Source organism: Nannobrachium achirus (assembly GCF_963921795.1).
Source record: "Nannobrachium achirus genome assembly, chromosome: 23".
In the NCBI taxonomy this organism is placed as follows: domain Eukaryota; kingdom Metazoa; phylum Chordata; class Actinopteri; order Myctophiformes; family Myctophidae; genus Nannobrachium; species Nannobrachium achirus.
In genome coordinates, this window is record NC_137830.1 from 43,225,688 (window position 1) to 43,251,119 (window position 25,432).

At 41.8% G+C, this 25,432-nt stretch overlaps 2 protein-coding genes across 2 annotated transcripts; one reads left to right on the forward strand and one right to left on the reverse strand.

Moving 5' to 3' along the window:
- Positions 1–481: 481 nt before the first annotated feature.
- On the reverse strand, positions 482–12,409 carry lta4h (leukotriene A4 hydrolase). Its single transcript, XM_080753997.1, has 19 exons — positions 12,235–12,409; positions 11,196–11,326; positions 10,583–10,703; positions 9,133–9,201; positions 8,474–8,578; positions 7,471–7,523; positions 7,305–7,377; positions 6,555–6,695; positions 6,198–6,221; positions 6,026–6,096; positions 5,246–5,357; positions 4,773–4,917; positions 2,877–2,980; positions 2,681–2,751; positions 2,049–2,103; positions 1,705–1,800; positions 1,493–1,575; positions 971–1,075; positions 482–834 (listed from the first exon to the last, which is right to left on the reverse strand). The coding sequence occupies exons 1-19, from the start codon at positions 12,388–12,390 to the stop codon at positions 702–704; spliced, it is 1,848 nt and encodes a 615-aa protein (XP_080610123.1). The 5' UTR covers positions 12,391–12,409; the 3' UTR covers positions 482–701.
- Positions 12,410–13,790: 1,381 nt separating this feature from the next.
- On the forward strand, positions 13,791–25,275 carry dennd6b (DENN/MADD domain containing 6B). Its single transcript, XM_080753998.1, has 20 exons — positions 13,791–13,976; positions 14,781–14,819; positions 14,930–14,972; positions 15,174–15,283; positions 15,928–16,008; positions 16,360–16,465; positions 16,554–16,633; positions 16,825–16,887; positions 17,205–17,260; positions 18,271–18,393; positions 18,695–18,790; positions 18,908–19,002; positions 19,102–19,167; positions 19,279–19,343; positions 19,515–19,604; positions 20,199–20,252; positions 20,707–20,816; positions 20,948–21,050; positions 21,728–21,802; positions 23,510–25,275. The coding sequence occupies exons 1-20, from the start codon at positions 13,845–13,847 to the stop codon at positions 23,630–23,632; spliced, it is 1,710 nt and encodes a 569-aa protein (XP_080610124.1). The 5' UTR covers positions 13,791–13,844; the 3' UTR covers positions 23,633–25,275.
- Positions 25,276–25,432: the final 157 nt, after the last annotated feature.

Consider the following 25,432-nt stretch of genomic DNA (forward strand, 5'->3'; position numbering starts at 1 on the left):
CACTCACACAAAACAAAACATACATTCTACATACATTCCCTTGACAAGCCAAGAAGGTTAGACTGTATAGAGTGAGAAATGATTAAGTGCATTTGATTGGTTGGTGCTGCTAATACAGAGGTGTATTCAGTAATACAGGGTTCCCACACATCTTTACCAATTAATTTCCAAAACTTTTCCAAAACTTTTCCAGAATATTTAACCTGATTTCCAGGACTGTATAACAATTCAGCTCAATAACGAGTCACTTACTCCAATGTGCAATGCCCAAAGACAGGTAGTGTTTGCCAGTGGTTCTCAACCTTTTCAGGCCGTGACCCCCAAAATAATCTTATTTGAACTGGGGACCCCCCCCTGACGAGCACTAAGAGTAGAGGAATTTTGTATAACACGGTTTTATTGTGAAAATAGCCGATCTACATGCTCACAACGCCTCGCGTTGCGAGGCGTTGTGAGCATGTAGTTCTGCTATTTTCACAAGTTCTGCCTCTAATATTTGACAATTTGGCCAATGTTTAATTTGTCATTTCAGAGGTATTAACAAAATCAATAACCAAAGACGATGCATAGCTATTTTATCCAGGACCTTCCAGGACTCTTGATCAATTCCAAAACGTTTCCAGTCCTGGAAAAATATTTTTCTAATTACATGACCGTGGGAACCCTGGTATAAATAATACTGGTAAGAGTACGAAGCTGGTTTACAAAGCAGTGCTGGAATCCACCTTCAGGTCTTTGGCAACCAGACCCGCTGTCACATAGTGCATGGCTGAACGGTGAGCCAAGAAAACACGCACGGCCTCCTCGCGGTACTTGTCAAAGTTATACACCTCTCTGTGAAAAGAACAGGGGGGGGGGGGGGAAGAAAGCTTCAGAGAGTAGAATTCAACATGGCATTTAAAAGTGTAACAAAATATCCCATGTGTCACATCTGCAGATCGTTTGACGACACAGGATAATGGTCGCAAACCTGAAGAGAGGACGTGTGAACTTCATCCTCCCCTGATCTGTTGCCATCTTCAGTGCCATTGGAACCATATCCTCCCATTTGGACTTTACACACAGTCGCAGCCACCTGGAGAGAGTCAGTAGGTGAGTTTCCATTAAAATGCATCAACAACATGTTTCAGAAAATCTGCAAAATAAAATGTAGTGGATGGAAATCCACTACTGTTAGGTTAATATTAGGTGTTGGTTGAGATAAGCAGACGTGGCTCTATTTCTCCAGTCAGATGAGACGCATATTTGACTAACCGAGATAGATATAGCTTGATGCTCTTTTATCCGAAAATGCTATTTTACACAGCCTGCCTGGTTGCCAATTGGGCTGCAAACTGAAGCACACTGGTTGAACAGAGGCTGTGAGACATTTATTTCAATGTAGGCCAAATAACATGTTCATGAACAATTGAACAGAGGGGCATTCGTTATTATCATCTGAATGTACAGTAGGTCTTCTACGGCTAACATATTCTGATTTTGAGGTTCTCACCTGAAACGGATCTCTGCGTTCATGTAGGTGTTGAGATGGTACACCTCCTGCATCTTCTGCACATGGCTTAGTGGGAGAGGCTCCTGGAGGAACAGCCATAATCAGGCAATTGAACATTTCCCTCCAACTTATTTGAGCATTCCAGGGACACAGGCATGCCTCTGCACGTGAATAGCTAGTATGGCGAGCAGGAAGAGTGACGCGTGACTTACCTCCTGAAGAAGAAGGGACAGGAACTCAATGAGCTGGTGGGAAGAGAAAGTCTTCACGTCGGCTTCTTTGAAACCCCCAAGGTCTCCCTCTTTGGCCTGAAGGGAGAGAAGGAGAACAAATGTAGGGAAGGACAAAGGAAGGTTGTACAATTAAAGCCTGATTTTGATTTACACTTAGTTGCATGCCCGTGTCGCACAATGAAAAACAAAAAACATCTACTGTACAAGCTCACAACGCATCGCACGTTGTGAGCGTGTAGAACGGCTATTTTTGGGATGTGGCACAACACTCAACGTAAGTATAACTCAGGCTTAAATGCTGCAGGCAATGGAACAATCATTACCTGGACCCATCTCTGACACAGAGCAATGCAGGCATCAGCTAGCGTCGTGTCATATCTGGAACATGAAATAAAAGTTGCACATAAAAAACTAAAAACAATATCAGCAGCACTAACACAAGAATCAAGAGGGTAAATCGGTGGGTCAGAAACCTTAAAGCAGGGGTCTTCAACGTTTTGAGTCCAAGGACCCCTTAGTTGAGAGAGAGATGAAGCAGGGACCCCCACAACCTGTTCATAGATTACATATAGTTTCACTGTTTGACAGCACTATCGTCAGTGTATTTTGGATTCATGTCAATTTGTGTTTTCAGATATTTAACCACTTGAATTGTCAATACTTAATAAACTTGACCTTTCACTCTGTACTTAGTCTGCTCTTTTTCCCCTCTACACCAAAGCTCTTTGCCGTAAATAGCCGATCTACAAGCTCACAACGCCCTATTCTTGGCTGAAGTTCTCCGAATATGGACGCTAGGGCTCAAGTGGTTAATATAAAAAAGGAGAAGAAAAAGGTTTCTATCACTCAAAGATTTGGAGGACCCCCTGTAGTAACTCTGAGGACCCCCTAGGCGTCCCGGACCCCCTGTTGAAGACCTCTGCCTTAAAGAGTACTTGTACTGTACTTTACTCACTGTGGTTGGACAGGGGGCATTCCAGGAGTGTGCATCCAAGCATTCCAGTCCACCTTGTTGAGAATGTCAACCTGCAGTGGACAACATGCAGATTAGAAACCCAACTTAACTTTTCTACAATCTCTGAGGTTACAAATATAAAAAGCAACACAGAGAACTTCACCGTGTACACCAAGTGTAACACCAGTCATGTTACCTTGTCTTTGAAGTAGGTAAAAAGGTAGTTCTTCCATTCCTCTGTGGTGACACTGCTGTAGGCAAAGAGCTGGATGTAGGACTTGACAAAACCCATGAACACCTCTGGAACGGTCAATCATAAACAGCCAGATTACAAAACCACACATACAGTAGTAACATGAAGCTTTGCTAATCTATTCATTCCATCTAGATAAGGCATGTAGGGCCCTATTTTCGTCCATGCCTTACCCCTTATCCCTAAACTCTTTAGACATTTTTGTGCCCTAATTAATGTACCCTCTGAAACCAATACACTCAAATGCAAATTTAAAATCAAACAATAAATAAATTGAACTTACAAAATGAATACAGTAGAAAATACAAATAAAGCCAGAGAAGAAACCCATTCAAGCAAATGTGTAATATTTTATAAATAAGTTTAAAACTATTTTTGAAATAATTGACATCCACCTCTGCATTGAATTTATTAAAGGGTGTTTCGTTTAGATTTCATTTTCATTTCTAGAGGAGTTCCTGTGTGACCGAAACATGATCTGACATTGATCCTTTTATAAATTCAATGTAGGGGTGACCCAGTGTGCACGGGCAGTCTTTGTATTTTTGGTTGTACTTTTGGGGCTTCTGTGGTGCACACAGAAGTGAGAAATCCATTTGGTGTGTGTGTTGTTTTCAACTCATACATTTTGACCTGTTAAAAAGCCTATCAAAGGAACCTAGCAAGTTGACACTTTTGGGCGTGACATGCATAGCAATGTCCTAAAAACAGACTTACCCACATATGTTTCCTTCTGCTTCTCTGCATTATTGAAAGCGTTACTTAGTGTACTTGCAAGTGCTGACAAGTTAATTTGCTATTGTTGTGCCTTCTGGGTCAGCACAACATCCTACTCTTTAAGACTTTCTAGTTGAGCACCATTGTTTCTTGCTAAAAAACGGATTTATCAGGAGTGGAAAATAAAAAGACCTAGCCTAGAGAGCAACTGTGATTCAGCAAGATATATATTATAAATGTGAGATATTATGTGGGCATAGTTTGTAAATACACTACTCATCTTAAAATTCAAGCGCTGTGCTCTAGGAACATTCAGACCACACACACTGGCCGCTCCAAAAGCAGAGTTATTCAAGCATCTGTATTGTGACAGCAGGAAGTCACAATGCAATGGCTGAGGCTTGTTTGGTAATCTCAACAGTACAAAACACAGTAAACATGTTTACACAAAATAATACCATCCTCAACATAGTAAACATGTTTACACAAAAAAAACATTCTCCGCAAGACAACTATTCCACAATCACCGAATACGCTGGCCATTCGTAAATTAACTGATATCAAAGTGCTCTGTCAAAACCAGAATGCTCTGAAATCTGAGAAGATTCTCATAGCTTATTTAAGACACTCTCGGGTACTGGTTGGCTGTTTTTTAGTTTCAGGGGACAGTTGAGTCGACAGGCCCATCTCCATCTGGGAGGATGGTTATGATGTGCTGATGTGTTGCGTTCTTTCTTTTGTTTCCTATGGTGCAATATGGTCGTGGACATGTTGTCCATAATTATGGAGTTGGGTGCGTGGGTGGGCGGATGGTTGTTGTTACACTTACGCTTATACAATTATTATCTGCATCTTGTGACCATGTCTATGTCTATGTTCTTGTTTATGCGTGTTTACTGTGTTTTTAGAGTTTTTATTATATGCTGTAACATAAAATCGCCCAGTTTGGGACATGCTAATAAACCTAATGACCTTGAACTATGTGTGCATGTACCAATGCAATGTTACTGGGCGGGGTACAGTTAAACCGATACAGAAGTTTACCATTTGCTTGTTATTGCTTTGTTCAGAATTAAATGTTTTGTGGAGGTAACTGGTGTTAAGACGAATAAACATTGTCACCTGGGCCACCCATGAGCTCTTCTAGATGGTAGAGCAGAGCAAAGCCCTTCTCGTAGGGTACAGACGAAAAAGCATCGTCAGGGTCCACTTCGTGTAGGCTAGGTACCAGATTGGTCAGGGGGTTGTTGGCCCCAAAGGTATTAACCTGGGAGATAGAGGGACGACAGTCAGCAGGTTTGAAACGGACACAGCCAATGTAATGGACCATACACCATATGGCCGTATAAGATTCATGTTTGTTTACATAGCCGTTAACAAGCTTTCCAATCAGTCAATGTTGCATTAAAATGCATTAAATTGCAGTAACAAAAATGTTGTTGACCATAAAATAATAAGGTCCATGTGGTTGATTTTCATACCTTACTGTAATAAATAGAATTCAATGTCTTCCTCAAAAATCTAACAACCTATACAAAATGTGGTGTGTGTGTGTGTGTGTGTGTGTGTGTGTGTGTGTGTGTGTGTGTTCTCACTGAATCCTGCAGGTCTTTCCAGCCTCCCATGGCTTTAAATTGTCTGAACTGCTCACTTTCCATAGACCTGCCAATCATCCTCTCCAAATAGACCGTGTGTCCCTCGTTCAACCTGTCATCAACATGTAAGCAAGAGGTCACGCGGAGCTCAGAACCATTTCGCCGAAACGCTGTACCAGCAGTAGGGATGGGAGGATATGAAAATGTCATATCACGATTATTGTGACAAAAGAAATCGCGATTTACGATATAATCACAATAATCAAAATCCACTCTCCTGGGGCCAAACATTTGCCAAAAAAATAGCAGATCTATAAGCTCATACGCGACGCGTTGTGAGCTTGTAGATCGGCTATTTTTGGGCAAAGACATTTGATAGAAAGTGAAAAAATACCGTATCAAGTACGTATATTATAAGTACTTTTTACCAATTATAGAGGGTTTAAGTGGTACTGGATATGCAGCTCAGCAAATGTACCTTGCTCTTTACTGTACTCTGTTCTTGTTTTTTTTCTTTTATCTTTTTCTTACTTCTCTGTAACTTTGTAAATAACCTTATACTGCTGTGCTGCCTCTGGGCAACTGATTTTCCCCCTTGGGATAATAAAGGTATCTATCTATCTATCTAAATAAAAAGTGAATTGATCCCAGTGCATGACGGAGGACGATATCACAATAAATGTAATCTCCACGATACGATTATGGTGAGTGTTTTTTTATCACGATAAACGATAATATCGCGTATCGTCCCATCCCTAACCAGCAGTCACTATGGCTTACCAGAAGTGTTCCCACGTCTTGTTCGTTACCAGGTTGCCAGTCCAGCTGTGGGAGATCTCATGGGCAATGACCTGCCAAGATGTAGAACACATACAGTAGCTCAGCACAGCTATATCAATAGACATGGATCAGTTTACAGTACCTGGCCAACATTGGAAGGCTGTTTACTCACATTCGACAAGGACCTGTCTCCTGCCTGCAAGATATAAAGACAACAATGTATAATAATGAATATGAATAATAAATAATGACTGTAAACAACAGAATGGAGGTTGGGGGCCATTCAGACATTGGCTGCGGTTGTGTGTGTGCGTTCACACATTCCTTACCACAGTGGTTCCCAAACCTTTTAGCTCGTGACCCAAAAGAGGAATTAGACGTTTGCCCGGGACACAAAAACAAGTGAAAATCTACAAGCTCCCCTCATTCTCAAACGATACGGAGAAGATGTCTCACGCATATATGTGATTGCGGCCTTAAGGGACCCATAAAAATGTCCTGACCCAGTGTTTGGGGAACAGGGCCTTACCAGCAGGGTGGGGGTGGCGAAGGTGAGGCAGGGGTTCTCCATACCTCCGTAAGGGAAAGAGGGCGGCAGCACAAGGATGTCATACTGGCCCCACACATATGGTCCTGCCAGGTCCTCAGCCGTCTTCAACATGGTCTCCGTCTGAGAGCAATACATACACGCACATGAAGGGAGCAGGCATATCCTGTGTATCTCCATGAACTAGATCAGAGGTCTTCAACGTTTTCAGGCCAAGGGCCCCGTAGTTGAGAGAGAGAGATGAACCTTTTCATAGATTCCATATAGTTTTATTGTTTGTCAGCACAAGCATCATTGTATTTTGGATTCATGTCAATTGGTGTTTTCCATATAGTTTCATTGTTTGACAGCACATGCATCAGTGTATTTTGGATTCATGTCAATTTGTGTTTTCAGAAATGTAACCACTTGAACCGTCAATATTTTACCTTTACTTAGTCTGCTCTTTTTCCCCGTAACACTAAACCTCTTTGCCGGAAATAGCCGATCTACAAGCTCAAACAAAACGCCTTGCGCTTGTGAGCTTGAAGATCTGCTATTTTTGGCTAAAGTTATCAGATTATGGGTTCAAGTGGTTAATATAAAAAAGCAGAAAATAGTGTCTATCACACAAAGATTTGGAGGACCCCCTGTAGTAACTCTGAGGACCCCCTCGCAGTCCCGGACCCCCTGTTGAAGACCCTTGAAATAGATGAAGTACATCATGATTGGTGCTAGCAGAGAGAAACTCACCTCAGAGAACTCAAAAGCTGCCTTGTCTACAAACTCCTTCTCGGACCACACGCGAGACCTCGGCCCAATCTCTCTAGTAATTGAACAGATGAGAAAGCAATCTTTGGTTATTTAGACGCAGCTGATTGAGTTGAGTCAAAATAAAAGTGCTCATGTGTATTTTTACCTGCTTTCCAGAACTCCCACCACTATGGCAATGAGATAAGAGGGCATGGGCACCTGGGAAAAAATCATAGATTAGGCTTTTCAAACTTTTTTATGTCACAGACCCCCACATTTCATTAGATCATCATTTCAAATCATTCCTAAGGAGCCTGTTATGAAATGTGTTGATATGATTTGGTTAATTAAACTGACAAAATGTCATAATACACACATGAGAAGTTGATTCTTAGTGATGATATTGAATTGAATTGTCATCATATGTTTTGAAAATAATAATTTATACACATTTTTTGCAGTTAAACTACTCCTCATTTGACTGTAGAAACTCCTCAAGGACCTGTCCCTGTCCCCCCAGATCCACTTTGATACCAATGGGTTAGAGCATGACTGGTGAGAGCAAAAAACTGTGTACATGCAAATATTTTATAGCTTTTAAAGCTATTCTATATTGGTTATTAGAGAAGAATGTATGAGCAGCTGGTAACTTGCAATAACCATATAACTACTTTTTTATCAGCAGCTCATCATTAGCTCCTCTTGTACTTTGAACACTGCTGCCAAGAGAAAAACAGTCAGATATCACATTGACTGGTGGGTGTAATTATAGGAAAACGTGTTTTCTGTTTTTGTTTTCTTGTGTTAATGGTATGCCTACTTTGGGGTTGAATTGGTGGGATGGGAGTGGCTAGCTTTGGGAGAGATCTTGTCTTGTCTGTCTGCATGGATGTATTTGTTGTATTGTTTGTTTGTGTATTGTATGTGATGTTCATTTGTGCCATAAGGACCCCCTCGAAAACAAGGTGGTGCATCTTGTAGGGCTGTCACGATTATGACATTTTACATGACGATTAATTGTCACTCAAATAATTGCTTGTAGATCTGCTATTTCCACTATTTTTGAAAATGTCTGAAAATACTGTATATGACATTTTTTTAATAATTGCGATTAGATGATTATGTAACAATTGTGACAGGCCTATATACATGTGATGAGAGTGTCTTACTGGCTGTCTGAAACGGTAGATGATCCGGCTGCTGTCCTGAGGGTCGGGCTCCTGTCCATCTCGCATGGCACTCATCACTGCCACCAACTCCTTGGGGACAGAGACCTATACGCACACACATCATACAACGAAAACATGCTGTAGACCAGTGGTTTTCAACCCTTTTCATACCAAGGCCCATTATTTATGGAGCATTTGAGCCACGGACCACCATTTGATGGGATTTAGCATCTCGGACCCAATATTTTGGGTCAGACAATATTTTGTTATCGTTAAGATCCTTTTCTCCCACAATTCCATGCTGTATTGATGTGGTACCATAGGAGAGATAACAGGCAAACACAATTCTTCTACATTCTCTAATTGTGTAGACTAACCCTTGTAAATTAATGAATGCAGATGTTTAACAATAATTTAACTCTTGAGAGCATAAAATGTTACATTCTCAAGAGTTTAAGAACTATACAGGTCCATTTGTTTACTAACTCTCCATCATTTAGCTATGGACCACCTGGAACCCCCTCAAGGACCACTGGTAGACAGTAGACAGATCAAATTAAAAACACTAAGAAAAGCTAGTGCCTCCAGTTTTGTTTTGGTGAGAAGATCTGACAAAGTGTGTGCATGTGTGTGTGTGCGTGTGTGTGTGTGTGTGTCACCTGAGCATAGTAGGTGTGCTTAACAGAGGGGCTGTCCTGGCATGGGACCATGCTCCTGCAGTGGTGAGCCTGTATACATAGTACATACAGCATAAATCAATTCAACAACATCACTCACTAATGGGAATACATAACTGGAAGAGCGGGCGGGCGTGCTGGCGGATGTACGGAAGATTCATATCAATGAAAAATCCCTTCAGTTCACGACTGCACCTTGTTTAGACATTAAAGGAGTAGTTCACCCCAAAATGACTTTTTTCTATTGATTACTCATGCCATGGAGAGTAGAGTTCAATGATATTTTTTGGTTTTTGTCACATTCCTAAGACAAAAAATTGATTTGAGTAAATTTACCCCCATTCATTCCGGATGGTGACCCGTTTCGAAACGGGTCACCATCCGAAATGAATGGGGGTAAATTTATTGTTATCACATTTATGTCTTAGGAATGTGACAAAAAACTAAAAATATTATTGAACTCTACTCTCCATGGCAAAAAAGTCATTTTGGGGGTGAACTACTCCTTTAATAACACAGGTAAGAGATGTTCAGACCAGGGGGAACAGGCTCTGTCTGAATGGATACAAGATAAGGAAGATGTTTAAAGTTAATGGTGCCCAATTGCGTAGCGTAGAGATGTGTTACAAGTTACAAGTTACAACATGCAAAGGCAGATGAAAAGCAGAACTGAAGAACATTAAAAGGAAGTGGTTACTAACCAGAAATAAGTGCAACGGCAAGTGGTCATCATAACCACTTGTCATTGTTTAGAAAAACACTTTCAGAAGGTGTGTTTAGAAAAACACCTCTTTGAAAAAGAGGACCCCAGCCCTCAGTGTGTTCTCCCAGAATTAAATAAAGGGTAGAAAATGAAATGGTGAAATGGACAATGTCCTGTGAAAACATTGCAGAACAAACACGGGATCATGACTTGATGAAACAGAAGGAAGGAGAACAGGGACATGCAGAGACAGTTAGAGAGGCAGGGACTGACATTTCTAAAAGGGCCTTTTGGTGAAAAAACGAAAATAGCAGACCTCCAAGCTCACAACGTGTCGCGCTGCAACATGTTGTGAGCTTGGAGGTCGACTATTTTCGGTACTTGATACCACACTAAACTAAGCATAAAAAAGGCAATACTGGAGATGTGGCATAAGTAACGGCATGGATTTCTACACAGTGAGGGCAATTCTTTCAACATAAGATGCTGCATTCAAGTTCAGGAGAGTTTGAACAGGGCAATTCTCTTGAATGCTGCCTTCAGGTATGGCATGGAAAGAGGGCATTTGCATTTCTTTCACCATAGTAAAAACTGCATTCATGGTCTGGAGAGGGCACTTTTTACAGACGGATAAAAGGGCAGGGGTTCAAGACCCCTTTGATGTCTATGTGTGCACGCGTCTGAAGGAGAAGGTAACGGTCATGCGGTGACAAAATTCCCCCGAACTACCTGGCATTGGCTGAAGAGGTAGGGGTGCTCCTTGCCAGCGGTCTGTTCAGGGGTGAGCCACTGCAGTGCGGTGGCCTTCGGAGACGTTTCGTAGCTCACCTCCACGATGACATGCTGTCCCCTAACAATGTACACAGAAACATAACACAGTACAGTCACTGCACATTCCTGTTTGCATCACTCCAGGTTTCAAGTTGACCTGAAAATACCGAAAAATGACTTATGTATATTATGTCAGTGGTGCTCAAACTTTATAATGTCAAGGTCCCCTAGAATGATATGTAGCCTATTTCAAAATCTCAAACTATTTTGTTCCAGGGACCCTGAGAAAGAAGGATTTCAGTTACAAATGTTCGCTTTAAAAAAATATATATACCGTATTCAAAGATTTGCAAAATAATTCAGGATTTTTCAAAAATAGCAGATCTACAAGCTCGCAGCGCAGCACCGAGTGCCACGCTGCAAGCTTGTATATCTGCTAATTTTCTTTATAGTTAAAACATAAAATAAATAATGGTTAAAGTGGTTAAAATCTAACGCGACACAGATGCGTTCCAGGTCAAGAGAACTCTAATTGCATTCATTCGCGGGTTGAACTGAGTAGTAGGGTAACCTGGAGAGGTCAAAGGGCATTGTAATCTCCAGAGGGGACCCCATGAAGCGGTGCTTGGGTCCCATGCTGAACTTGGCTTCCTGTCCATTGGCGGTGACGCTTAAGATCTTCAAATCTCTGGTGTCCAGTGTCTGCATGAGAGACAGTAGTAGAGGGGAAGAGAAGAGGGGAAACCAAACGTTGACAAATACTGAAATGGAGCAACGATTTGGCAGCCGCCGATAGCCGCAAATGAGAACAGTGATTTACTGTGTGTGATTCCAGATTTGTATTGTTACAGCTTATATATTACATTGTACCTTGACTACATTCATAGGTTCAACATTGTGGTAGCAAAAATAGCAAGATATTAGGCCTATTACGGTTTATAGAGTGGAAAAGAATATGATAATAAAAAAGTACCACAGCTTGAGGTCCTTGAAGGTGCCATATGTTGTAGCCTATGGGTCCTACCTCTAAATATTATTTATGCCTGTGCAGTGCACTTGTAAAAAACACATGCTAGGCAGCATAATATGTATTTTACATGTGTCCAGTAAATTCACTCATTGTGAATTGTGAATACATAGTTACTGTCTGTCAGCATTACGCGCCGGGTACCCTGTCTAGCAAAACAATACCTCGTCAAGCCCAGATCTAAAGTCCATTCACCTGCCAGCACAATCTTCTAGTCAAAGTCCAAGAAGATGGAGCCTTAATTCTTGTGTTATTAAAATGCAAATATGAAACTCTGAGCATTGATAGCTGTCTGGCATATGAATGAGTTTTCTTAAATTAATAGGCATCACATCAATGAATGGAAAACTTCACAGTGTCCACCATCCCCGTTTTATGAATGGAAATCAGCCATTCGTGCATATAGTATAAGCTTGCAAGTTGCAGGGAACCACACTGTTGTGTTAAGTGTTAAAAACAACATTGCAGTTGAGCATAGTTAGTACCAAACACAAGTTACTCTAGTATCCCACTATGGGCGACTATATGGAAAGTGAACATAGAGAATGAATGGGCCTTAGCCTGATGGCTAAGGCAACTGTACCAATGACGAGAAACGATCCTCCAGGACTTCGATGGTGAGCGCAACCTTCCCTTTGATGACATGACTGTCAAAATCCACGTGGTAGGTGAGATTTAGATGCTTGGTAACGCACTTGGTGAAGGAGGAGAAGGAGCAAGGGTCCAAAGCTGAAGCCATGGTCGATTCAGAACAAGCCACCGAGCAGAGAGCAGAGACCGACTGTCTGTCTGTCTGCCGGGGACCGGGGTTTGAGAACTGTCTGCTCTGGAGGTGGGACGTTTGAGAACGAATCGAGTCTTTTGAACGGCTCTTTGAAATGAACGATGGGATCCGGTTCGCAGTAGGGAGCCGTTCCTTTCTAATGAACAGTGGTGGGAAAAGTAGGCTACAACAAATCTTTATTTAAGTACTGCAATGTAGAAATACTCTGACACAAGGAGAAGTTCGGAATAAAATGTACTCAAGTCTTGAGTAAAAGTTCAAAAATATTGGTATCAAATCAAAATGCACTTAAAGTACCTGTACCAAAGTACTCATTATGCAAAATGTCCCATTTCACAAGTTTTCCAATGAATAAAACATAGAAAAAAGCAGATTGTGAGCTTGTAGATCGGCTATTTTCAAATAGCGGAAATGTATATAGGGTCCGTTGAAGTGATTTGTAATTATAATCAAAATCTACAAAGTAACTAAATAGCTAAAGTAGCCTAAAAATGAGACAGATCTTTTGAACGGCTCTTTGAAAGGAACGGATCCCAGAGATCCGTCTCACTTCAAAGAGCCATAAATCCCATCTCTACGCTACTGCCTGACGGGACTCCCTCTTTCCCAGGTGCTTCGCTCAGGTAGGCGTGGTTATATCCCTTAACCTAAACCCACCCTAACCTCGCCCACTAACACGGTCGGTAATAAGGTAATAACACCTAACCTTTAACCTCAGTAAAAGTAAAACTATGCCTAGACCTAACCTTAACCCTAACCTCACAAACACTACACCTGACCCTAACCCCTAACCTAAACTAAGAAACCACGCCCACCTGGGCGAAACACCCGGGGAGGGACTGTGTGGTGACAGCGCGTTGACTCAAAGCATTATGGGACTTGAAGTTATGGTGGAACCTCATCCTGCACCTTCTGTAGCATAATAAATAGGCTTCTCCACTATATCTAACCGGTATATCTGATTGTGCTGTCATGAAACTGTACTTTTCTTTTGCAAACTGGTAATACACTCTTCAATCAATCAATCAATCAATCAATCAATCTCAGAGGCAAATAGGCCTATTGTACTTTTACTCTACTGCAATTTTAAAACTAGTTACCCACCCAAATATGTACAAGCTCCCAATCCGTAGCGATGCGACGCATGTATAGTTATACATTGAAAACTTGCACAATGAGAACTTTCTACTTTTGTTACATTTTGATTTGGCTGATTTGGTCTACTCTATGGGCTGGAGCCAGGCTACATAATTTTGATGCCAATTTGCCCCCACCCGCTAGAGGACGCCAGAGGAGCAGAGGAGGATTACCCGGCTGGCAGCTTGCAGAAAACAAACATTATTTTGATTGTGAAAAGAAGACGCGATCGAGGGATAATGGGGACATGGATCCACCTCTGATCCGTCGCGATGGACCCACTTGACAGCCCCGACAGTCAGCCAGACGATGCGGTGTCTCGCTCGCCGTGGGCTCGGTTCTCGTCGTGGTTGGAATGCGTGTGCGTCGTTACCTTCGACCTGGAGCTCGGACAAGCCATAGAGGTACAGTCTGTGGATAGCTTAGCTTGTAGCATCTTCTCTACCCCCGTCAGGTGCACTTTGTGATTGGTGGTGGTGCTGATGCAAGCCAAAGCTGATCGTTCATTTCAGTGGTTTTCAACTATTTTCACATCAGGGGCCCCAATTTAAACAAGCCCAAAAGTGGTGTTAATCCTTTTAGTTGACCTTGTATCAGTGAACTGTACTGTCCTGTACCCTTTCCTATGCAAACCTCAAATAAAGTCTTCAATCAATCAAGGCTCTTTATTTATTCAGAATTTGAGCCATTTGATGAAATGTAGCCTCTCAGACCCAAAACATAGAATATTTGTTATCGTTGGATTGGATAAGATTTTGCCCACAATTCCATGCTGTATTGATGGGGTACCAATAGGAGAGATAACAGGTAGTCTATAAACTTTGATCAAAATAACAATTCTTCTACATTCTCTAATTGTATAGATTTCTAGTAAATTAAGTAATGCAGATGTTTAACAATAATTTGATATTGTAAAATTAAACCAAATCTATTTGGTTTATTTTACACTCAAGAGTTACAGATATAAGGGTCCATTTAGTTACCAACACTCCATAATTTAGCTAATCCCTTCAAGGACGACTGGTTGAAAAACACTGGTCTATTTGGTCACATTTGCACAGTCTCACTGAGAGTTATCCATTACACATGGTCAGGATAAATACAACTGGCGATTTCGCCGTGTACATGCACATTACCACTGAGGATTTTAATTCACTGTACATGTCATGCACATTAATATAATTGATGTGTGTTTTATGCCATTTCAGCTTGTGTATCCCCATGATGTCAAACTCACTGAGAAGGAGGTACTCATCTACTTCTCTATCTCTTAATTCACTTTTCTTGTCTGTCAAGAGTGTTCAAATACTAATAAACATCAAATAATCACTCACCTTCCTTCTCTATGTTTTCACAGAAAAGCAACATATGCTACTTGTCCTTTCCTGACTCTTACTCAGGTAAGACGTAAAACTGTAATACTTCAATATCCATCACATGATTCAATGCTTCTATTCATTACCAGGTTGAAATGTGTGTGTGTGTGTGTGTGTGTGTGTGTGTGTGTGTGTGTGTGTGTGTGTGTGTGTGTGTGTGTGTGTGTGTGTGTGTGTGTGTGTGTGTGTGTGTGTGTGTGTGTGTGCGCTTGTGCGCACGCCCAGGATGTCTAGGGGACACACAGTTCAGCTTCAGGCTGCGTCAGTCTGTAGGTCGCAGCGGTTACTGGTTTGGGGACGATGCCTACAACAGGGACGCCCCTATCACACTACAGGTGAAGTTATGTACCTTTTGGTCACAAATTGTGTCCAAAATACAATGCTTTCTCGAGAGGGACGAGCACCATAAAACAGACTTTGATTTCTTAGCCTGTGCCATATTACCTCTGAGGCTTAACCTCGCGTAGCCAGGCTTACTCATCTGCGAAGAGAAAAGCCTGGGCACGATATGAGGCAGAGAGTGTTCTAGGAGGTGGGGCTTCGGCCTTGTGCATTTTCCTGGAAGTTGTCTTTATTTCACAGTGCGGTGTTCCTGCAAACGTATTCCCCACTGGGAAAAAAATCTGTTCTACATCTCCCGCTCCGTCTGTTGTACTCGCAATAAACATTATCCGAACAAAACATTGATTCGGACAAAGTTACACATATTAAGAGCGAGTTAAGAGCTACAATCTATTTTTGTATTAGTTTTTTCGCTGGGGGATGTAAACAGACCCGCACCGCATGACGTAACTTCCCTTAAACGCAGCACTTCCACCACTTCCGTTAGAACAACGCACTGCGCAGGTCGCTGAGGCTAATCTATTTTTGCGGAATAAATAATATTAATAATGATCTTTTGAGACTGTAATTCTTCCATGCTGATGCTGATAACCTGCTTTTTCTTTCTGTCTGTCATTCTCTGCTTCCCACCCTGCAGCGAGAGCTGGCCCATTTCTATGGTTACGTTTACTTCAGACAAGTCAAGGACGTCTCTGTGAAACGAGGCTATTTTCAGAAAGTGAGATTCGCTGAAACTCTTCATGTTAACTAACTCTACTCAACAAGCATACTCAGTCTCCTGCAGGAATTTCTGCAGAAAATGTGTTAAACATTTGAACCCCACCATCCCTATTCTGGGGAAACGTTTGCCAAAACTAGCTGATCTACAAGCTTTTTGTGAGCTATTTTTGGCAACGAGATTTGGTGTAGAGTGAAGAAAAGTGTAGAGGGTTTAAGTGGTTAAAGAGAGACTTGTTTTACAGATTCTGGTCGATATGATCCACTATGTATTCATTTTGATTTTCCATTGTGTCTTCCCTTCTCCTTCTTTTACACTGTTACTCTCTCTCTCTTTACTGTACTGCTGCAGTCCCTTGTTCTAATATCCAGGCTACCCTATATCCACCTCTTCCATAGCCTGCTGCAAATCATAGCCCCAGAATATTTTGAGAAGTTGGAGCCTTGTCTGGAAGCAGGTGAGTTGTGAATGGTAGCGGTTGTTGCATTTAGTGAAGGTCTTTGGGATCTGCAACCTGACATGCTCTGCAATCCTCTCCAACGCAGTGTGTAATGAGATGGACCAATGGCCCTCACCGGTGCCAGGGTTGACCCTCAATCTCCCTATCATGGGAATGGTTTTACAGGTAAGAATACATTTCACTGAGAGTGTAAGGTACTATAAACTTGGCAAAATGTAAATGACATTTTGAAACAAGATCTGAACTGGTTTCTGCCATTTCATACAATTTGATAAAATGCATTTGAAGTGAAAATGGTTATTTTTTTAAACTCTTGTACAAAGATCTGGGTGAAAAGATCAACATTTTCTTTTCAGGTCAGGATCCCATCTAAGAATGACAAAGCAGGAGGAAGTCCAGTGAAACATGCCCCAAGCGAGGTTTGTGTCACTTTGTCACTCAGTACACAGCAAATAGAAGATAAGAAGATCCTAAAGTGAAAGATTATCATGTATCCATTATGTAACTGAGTGTACAGCTGTAACCAAAAGGACCCGTAAGGGTCCATTTGCTGAGATACGTAGATTTGTTCACTTACAGTTACAAACACTTACAGTTACAAATGTATACAGTAGATTTATACTGAGGATGTTACTGTGTACTGCGTCCGGCCGGGTATTTGGTTCTACTTCAATAACACAGACTTTCCTTTTCAATGTAAATGTAATTTACTGTACATGTTACATGTTTTCTCCAGAATCTTCTACCAGCCCCTACAATGCTCCCTACCATCCATGAACTGGACCTATTCAAGTAAATGTATCTTTCTTTTTGGAAACGTGTGAACAGTCAGTGATTGTGTACATTGAGATTATCTGTTTATGATGTGTCCAGCCATTTGGAAATTCAAAGCAGCATCTGCATATCGTCCGTGTCGGGCCTAAACCTTGTGTGTCCATATTTTGTCTTTTAGTTTTTTCAGGAATTAATGCCATACTTCATTGTACAACAGTGTTGCACAAAAAAGTAATAAGCTATAGGCTCACAACGCTTCACATCATGGCACGTTGTGATCTCTAATTTCACTATGTAAACAAAATATTGGTTATGTGTGTCTGTTGGTTTGATGAAAACCAATGAAAAGTATTAACAAGAGCCTGTGACAAAATAACATTGGAACACAGGGTCTTTTTTCCATTTACTGAAAAGTAACAGATTTGGACAAGGTTTACACTGACATTAAGTGGAACAGTGAGGTTCCAGGAAGTAGAGTTAAAGGTGGAGGATTTTAAGTACTTAGGGTCAACATTCCAGAGCAATGGACAGTGTGGAAAAGAGGTAAAGAAACGAGCGCAAGCAGGTTGGAACGGGTGGAGAAAGGTGTCCGGTGTGATGTGTGATAGTATCAGCAAGAATGAAAGGGAAGGTGTACAATACAAGACGGTGGTGAGACCAGCTATGTTATATGTTTTAGAGCCAGTCGCACTGAGGAAAAGACCGGAAGCTGACTAAAATGTTGAGGTTCTCTCTGGGAATAACAAGGAAAATGAGTACATCAGAGGGCATGTTAGATGTTTTGGAGATAAAGCTAGAGTGGCCAGACTAAGATGGTTTGGACATGAGGAATAGTGAGTATATCTGTAGAAGATTGCAGAGGTTGGAACTGCCAGGCAGGAGGCCTAGAGGAAGACCAAAGAGGAGATTTATGGAAGTAGTGGCCAAATAGGGTTAGGGTTAGGGTCCTTGGCACGTAAAAGTTTGAGTACTGATGTAGAATCAGCCTCAGGTCTTTATGGTCTAAGTGAACTCTCTGACCTGTCTAGGTGTTTCCAGTCGGTTCTCATCCACCTGCAGATGCTCTGGGAGCTGATGCTGCTGGGGGAACCTGTGGTCGTCATGGCACCATCGCCCACTGTGTCCTCGGAAACCGTGCTGGCTCTAGTCAGGTAATTTTGTCTGTGATGCAGAGACATGCAGTGGGTTACCTCACCCAAAGATGTGTGTGTGTATATACAATATAAATCTATAAATAAATATGGCTCTCAATGTGGGGGACGATCTACAAGCTCACAACGCCTCGCAATCTTTAGCCGAGGGGACAGAGTCAAACTAAATGTATTGCCTCAATTGGAGCGGGGGGTCACGGCCTGAATAGGTTGAGAACCACTGGCCTGATGCATATGAAACTGGGGGTCTTTGAAATTAAAATGGTGTAGAATCAGTGCATTATTCCTTTCTTGTCTGCAGCTCAATTGCTCCACTGAAGTACTGCTGTGACTACAGGCCCTACTTCACTATCCACGACAGTGAGTTCAGAGAGTACACCACCAGGACGCAGGCACCGTGAGTGGCATCAACACTTTTATACTGTTACAGTCGGGGTCTAACTGACATGTCTTGGTGGAGGTCTTTGACCTCACCCTTCTGTTTTTCCTTTCTGTTCCCACCTCTACACCTCAGACCCAATGTCATCCTGGGTGTCACAAATCCCTTCTTCATCAAGACCTTCCAATGCTGGCCACACATTGTGCGCCTAGCGGAACTCAAGACTGCGGGTAATGTGTTTGACGTTTGGTGTTCTTTTACATCTCACAAAGTAACACTACATTTGTGTCAACTGGTTATCATGATATTTTTACTTGACACATTTTCAGGAGATCTGCCCAAACAGGTAAAGGTGAAGAAATTGGCTAAACTGAAAACCTTGGACACTAAACCAGGTGAAACACGATGCTGCTTGATACATTTCTTTCTTGATTCATACATTTTATTTGTTGTTGCTTTTGTGTGTAATGATGTATTTCATGTATTATTATTTTTGTTCTCCTTAGGCATCTATACTGCATACAAACCATTTCTACACAAGGATAAGACTCTAATCAAAAGACTCCTAAAGGTGAGTTGTCACCAAAACTAAAGTCTTGTTTAAGCTACAGTAGATGTATACTTTGTTGCCGCCAAAATGTTGCGATCTATGACGCGCTGCGAGCTTGTTCTGTAGATGTGCTGTTTTCAGCACGTGAAACCGTTGTACTCAATCAGTCAGTCTGATTTCATCTGGCTGTAGGGCATCCAGAGGAAGAGGCCGTCAGAGGTGCAGAGCGCCATATTGAGGAGACATCTGTTGGAGCTCACTCAGAGTTTCATCATCCCGCTGGTGAGACTTAGTCGCCCGAACGTCTCATGACCACCAGTGGTGTAAAGTAACCAAGTACCTTTACTGTATTACTGTACTAAGTACAATTCTTAGTTATATAGTAACCACTTCAGACCGATATACATTTGAAAACTTATAAAACGTATACATTTGATATACATTTGAAAAACATTTGAAAACTTCAAATAGGATATCTACAAGCTCACAATGCGTCGCAATGCAACGCATTGTGAGCTCGTAGACCTGCTATTTTCAAAAGATTTTTTATACATTTGAAAACTTCAAATGGGACATTCTGCACAATGAGTACTTTCTACTTTTGGTACTTTAATACATGTTGATATCAATACTTCAGTACTTTTACTCAAGTACATTGTGAATTCCAGACTTTTACTTGTAACAGAGTATTTCTATATTGCAGTATTGATACTTTTAACTTGAGTAAAACGTTTTAGTACTTTTTCCACCACATCCATGGCACATCTGCAGCTAGAACTGCTACCACAATCTCCTATGGGACTCTAAAGTCTCACATGCTGTCTTGGTGCTGTCTCTCTCTCTCTCTCTCTCTCTCTCTCTCTCTCTCTCTGTCAGGAACGATACCTGGCCAGCCTGATGCCCCTGCAGAGATCTGTGACGCCTTGGAAGGTTAGGCCACTGGCCCTCAAAGGGGGTGTCTGTAGATCCCCCCCATGGCTTCTTGAGGGGTCCCCCATAAAAATGAGGAACGGTTTAAACCAGTGGTTCTCAAACTTTTAAATGTCAAGGTCTTCCCTTACTCTGACAGTAGTCCTATACAAATGGTTACATTTTTATAATGTCAGAGTTACAGACTTGTAAGGGACGGGTCATTTTAGACCCCTCTAAAGGAACCTAGAGAGTCCCTGGAATCCACTTTTGAGAACCACTGGTTTAAACACTCAAGCCCGCATTGTTTGTCGCTTCGCATTGTAACTCGTGAGCAGATCTGCTACTTTGGAAGAATCTTGACAAATCTCTTATGGGAGTCGCTGGCACACAATAATTTCAAATGGGGGTCAAATACTTTTAGGTGAGATCCTATAATTGGAGATGAACCAAGAGTTTTGTTTGTGTGTTCCAGACACCTCCATTGATCCGTCCCTTCAGTCAGGAGGAGTTTATGGGGACACTAGAGCATGCTGGACCTCAGCTCACCTCAGTCAGCAAAGGGGATTGGATGGGCCTGTACAGGTTTGCGACCCTACCCTATTCATGTGTTTTGCCACCACTTAGAGTACATACAGCTGTGTGCAGGAGGCCTCTACACTGCAACGGTATTACTGTGATGTTGATATATTGTGCATCCTCCTGTGGCTCTACAGGAGATTCTTCAGGTCGCCCAACTTTGATGGCTGGTATCGTCTGCGGCACAGGGACATGACCCAGAAACTAGAATGTCTGCATCTCGAGGCTGTCTGTGATGCTGTGAGTTCAATGAACCAATTACAACAATGTGGTGTGTGAGGATATTGCAAATGTCCTCATTGGCAGAACAATGAATGCTTCAGCGTTAGTTTATGCAGGACACAAGAATCTAGCCCCACCCAGCTGTTGTCAGCTGTTAGGCAGCTCTTTTCCTATTCCTCATTCACATATCTGCTGGTCATTACGTCACACTGTCATACTCCAATCAAAGCTCTCGTTCAGTAGGGAAGGCTCCTTTAAATACGTCTCGCTTTCTCTACTATGCTTGGTTATCCGAAGCCTCGGATACGCGCTGCTAGCCACCCCCACCCTTGATCAATCTGTCTAAGCTCAAATACTTGTGATTACGTCTGATGATTTAAGTTATGTGTCAATGTATTGCTATTGTTCTGCTATTGTATCCCTATGGTGGTCTTCCCTGATTTTGCTTAGCAAGCATGCATGTTTTCCATTTATGCCATAAATGGTTAAATCTACTTTGATGTGAGTGTTCCTGACTAAACTAAGATTTTAAGATGAATAAACATTAACAAAACAAAAAAGGTTATGTTATATAAAATGTCATGGTATTTCATTCATTAAAACCTTAAGAGACCCCATCAATGTTATTGTTGTTCATGTGTGTATACATTATGCTGGAACGTTATATGCTCTTAACCCTCCTTTTCAATCACCAGGATTTGTTGGGTTGGACCAAAGACAAGTCCGAGGTGGAAAATGTTGACCTGGTTTTGAAACTGAGAGAAAAGCTAGTAAGTAAACCAATTATACCAGTTATTAATTCGCACACTGGTGCAATGTAACCAAACCTACCAGTAAGACTCCCTAATCGGGAGATAAGCGACCGCTGGTCGCTTATCTCCACAAATAGGCCAAATGTTTGTTTTACCAATTATCAAGACATACGGGCAGTTGACAGTTTGCCATGGTTACTCATTGAAGTTGAATCTCCATATATGGAGATAACCTACGCATCACACTAAGTCTGACCTCACCAGCCCATATTTTGGCATGAGCAACTTATGTCTCCATATATGGAGATATGATGACATCACACAGTCCTCAGCCGATGATGTGGCGTGATGTCATACAATACACAAACAAGCCCTACAGTATAAAGGGGCAATTCTTGCCAGGAAAGAAGCATTTCTTCGACTCAGACCTTATCGCCAGGGTTGGCTTATAGCAGCTGTCGGTAGGACCATATATGGATTCTGTTAGTGTGGATCTCCTAACAGGGCATCATCTGGGATACAATCCCTTTTATGCCCATATATGGAGATCCCTAACAGAATCCCTTTCATGCCCATATATGGAGATCCCTAACAGAATCCCTTTTATGCCCATATATGGAGATCCCTAACAGCATCCCTTTTATGCCCATATATGCAGATCACTAACAGCTAACAGAATCCCTTTTATGCCCATATATGGAGATCCCTAACAGAATCCCTTTTATGCCCATATATGGAGATCCCTAACAGAATCCCTTTTATGCCCATATATGGAGATCCCTAACAGAATCCCTTTTATGCCCAGTTGGTTGCTAGGGTAAAAAAACATGGTTGCTATGGTAAACAGTTGGTTGCTAGGGTAAACAGTTGGTTGCTAGGGTAAAACCATGGTTGCTAAGGTGGTTGCTAACGTACACTAACAGACCAGCAACAACAGACTGTTGCCACAGCAACGTACACAAAGGTTTGTGTACACATGTGGTGTGATGTCATACTGAAGATATATGACATTACACCGTACACAAACAAAGGTGTGACGTGTGACGGACGGACGGACGGACGGCCGGTGGAGGTTTTCATAGTAAACTGCTCCCTGACGGTCGCAACAAATGGATGCAATCAGCCTACAGCTCACAGCAGCAATTGAGTTAACGGGTATACAAAGCTGAAGGTATTAACATGAATTGTGGGTGTTTCATATACCGGTAGGTGTCACCATGTGCATTGTGCAAAGCATGGACAGCTCCTGCACAGTTAACTTCACACTGGCATACACAAACGCCTAAATTAAACACACCCAGCTCCGATAAAGTTATCTTCATGCTGGCATTCAAGAAAGGCCTACATTAAACAAACCATAGATAAGCACAGTTTCATTCGTTCTCTTTGTACACTCTTGAGTTAAATTAACACTGAGGATTTCACTGTGTACCTTCAGTTGCATTTACCAGTCAAAATGACTGCTCTCAAAGGGGCCTTTTCCACAGGCAAAGAACCGGTTCTGGTTCTTTCTCCCGCCTATGGGATGAACCAGAGGTGAGCTTTTCCACCGAGAACCGGAGTTGGTTCTGAACCGTAAAAGTTGGTTCCGAACGGGAACCACAAAATCCTTCATCCCAACTTCATCCCATAGGCGGGAGAAAGAACCGGAACCGGTTCTTTGCCGGTGGAAAAGGCCCCAAAGTGGTCCATTCCCTGATGGTTCTTTGTACCTGTCCATTCCAGGTGAAAGCACGCAGACAGCAGCTCCCAGTGAAGGATGGCGTTCTGGACAAGCTGGAGGGATACATCCATACCATTATCGGTTCACTACCAGAAGACTTGCAGACTGTTCTACACAGACACTGATATGTAACCACCTGGATTCCAACCTGGGTCTCCTGTATAGGAAGCCAAACATCTACAGTACGACTCACCAAAGGGGAACATCCCCTGGACAAGGGCGATATTGGCCTACTGGGATATTGTTTTTTGTATTCCCTTGAAAGATGTTGCCATTAATATATATACCTCTACACAGTGGTGTGTTCTACCATGTTATGCGACAGTATATACGTAGTGTGACCTGCAGAAATCTTTTGAAGCCATTGACAAACCATTTCAATCAATTAAAAACACAGTAGCGTATCTACACGACCACGCACAGGTAGTCGAGGTAGATTATCGTATCCCTCCCAAGAAATCTAGAACACACCACTGACAGTACCTGCCACGAGTAGGATAGTGACATACTAAAGTCTAGAAAGTGTAGAAATATTTTATTGTAGAGACTTGACTGTAGTTAGAGTAGGATGCTTTCATCATGTTTGCTGAGAAGGCTTTGTCACTTTGGAAATAGGACGCTGTTATTAATTTTACTGCTTCAGATCATCTTGTGGAATGAATCATAATTGTATTACCAGTCCTATACTCCATTGTTTCTTTAAATCTCTCATCTCTTTCCTCTCCACAGTGGGGGAAATACACATAGCATTGTTATTTATTGTGGTTGTTTGCAATTGCTACTGTAAGATTGTGATATAATTGTTTGCTTGGAAGCCATTCTTTACTCTTTCACTAGGGGGCATTAACTCTTTTCCAAATAATACAGGTTGAGAGAAGACTTGTTTGGCTAATGTTTGGAAAGAAAAGTGTTTTAGTAACATGTTTTACTGCATGCAGTAAAAAAAAAAAGTACACTTATGCATTTCTAATTAACATGCATTTACAAGACAAACTCAGCACAATTTACCATTTATTTTCCAGGGAATTATTTACCCTCTCCAGAAGTTTAGTTAAGTGCTGTAACACTACTACTACACCACTACCTACAGAATCTGCCCTACTAGCAGACTGAGCATATCATGTTTCTCACAAAAAATAGCTGATTTACACGTGAAAGTGTCACGCATTGTGAGCTTGTAGAGCTGCTATTTTTGGTGAGCAGCCAACTATAAATCAGCCATTTATCATTAACTCTTAAACTTCCAGGTACCAGTGAATGAATGTAAAATGCACACTTGACCTTACATATTGCACTCCCTTTGCAGTGTCTCCCATTGTACCGTAGTCTAAATGTTTGCCTTTTTTACCCCTTTAATTTGTTACATCATGTAAATATTTTCTTGAAGTTATTGCCTTGGCAGTAAAGATGTGTATCATTTAGATGTGTTGTGTGTGTGTGGCTTCATACAGCAATTAACGGTTTAGTCACAACCAGGCCTGGAATTTCGTCATTTTAGGGGCAAGGTCACTTAGGCCACTGTGGCCTCGGGTCATGCCATTGGTTTGAGGGGCACAAGGCCAAACTGAGGGGCAACAGCAGCCATGGCCCCCATGAAATTCCTGCCCTGGTCACAACAACACACCCGAGTAAAACATTCAACTATTAAAACCTGAGGGCGATTCTACAAATGTGTTTAAGATCTTAAGTTTTCTGAAAAACGTATGTTGCTAAATGTTGTTACTGTCAGGCAGAAACCTGTCTCCATATTAAAAGGTTGTCTTTGGTACATTAATGCCCTACTTATACTACAGCATCGCACAAAACCATCAAAAGTAGCAGATCTGCAAGCTCGAAACAACACGTAGATCTACTGTACAACTTAAAGCAAGCCTTACAGTGAATGAACAAGGAAAAATATTTTTATTTCAACGAGGGAATCAAAA

Excerpts from the sequence above, each read along its gene's own strand:
- lta4h (XM_080753997.1), bottom strand. The coding sequence starts at position 12,390 with ATGGCTTCAGCTTTGGACCCTTGCTCCTTCTCCTCCTTCACCAAGTGC. Across the intron at positions 10,704-11,195 it reads ATGCCCTTTGACCTCTCCAG|GGGACAGCATGTCATCGTGG; the intron begins GTTACCCTACTA and ends GTACATTGTTAG. Across the intron at positions 6,696-7,304 it reads CAGCTTTTGAGTTCTCTGAG|ACGGAGACCATGTTGAAGAC; the intron begins GTGAGTTTCTCT and ends TATTGCTCTCAG.
- dennd6b (XM_080753998.1), top strand. The coding sequence starts at position 13,845 with ATGGACCCACTTGACAGCCCCGACAGTCAGCCAGACGATGCGGTGTCT. Across the intron at positions 13,977-14,780 it reads AGCTCGGACAAGCCATAGAG|CTTGTGTATCCCCATGATGT; the intron begins GTACAGTCTGTG and ends ATGCCATTTCAG. Across the intron at positions 21,803-23,509 it reads TGAAACTGAGAGAAAAGCTA|GTGAAAGCACGCAGACAGCA; the intron begins GTAAGTAAACCA and ends TGTCCATTCCAG.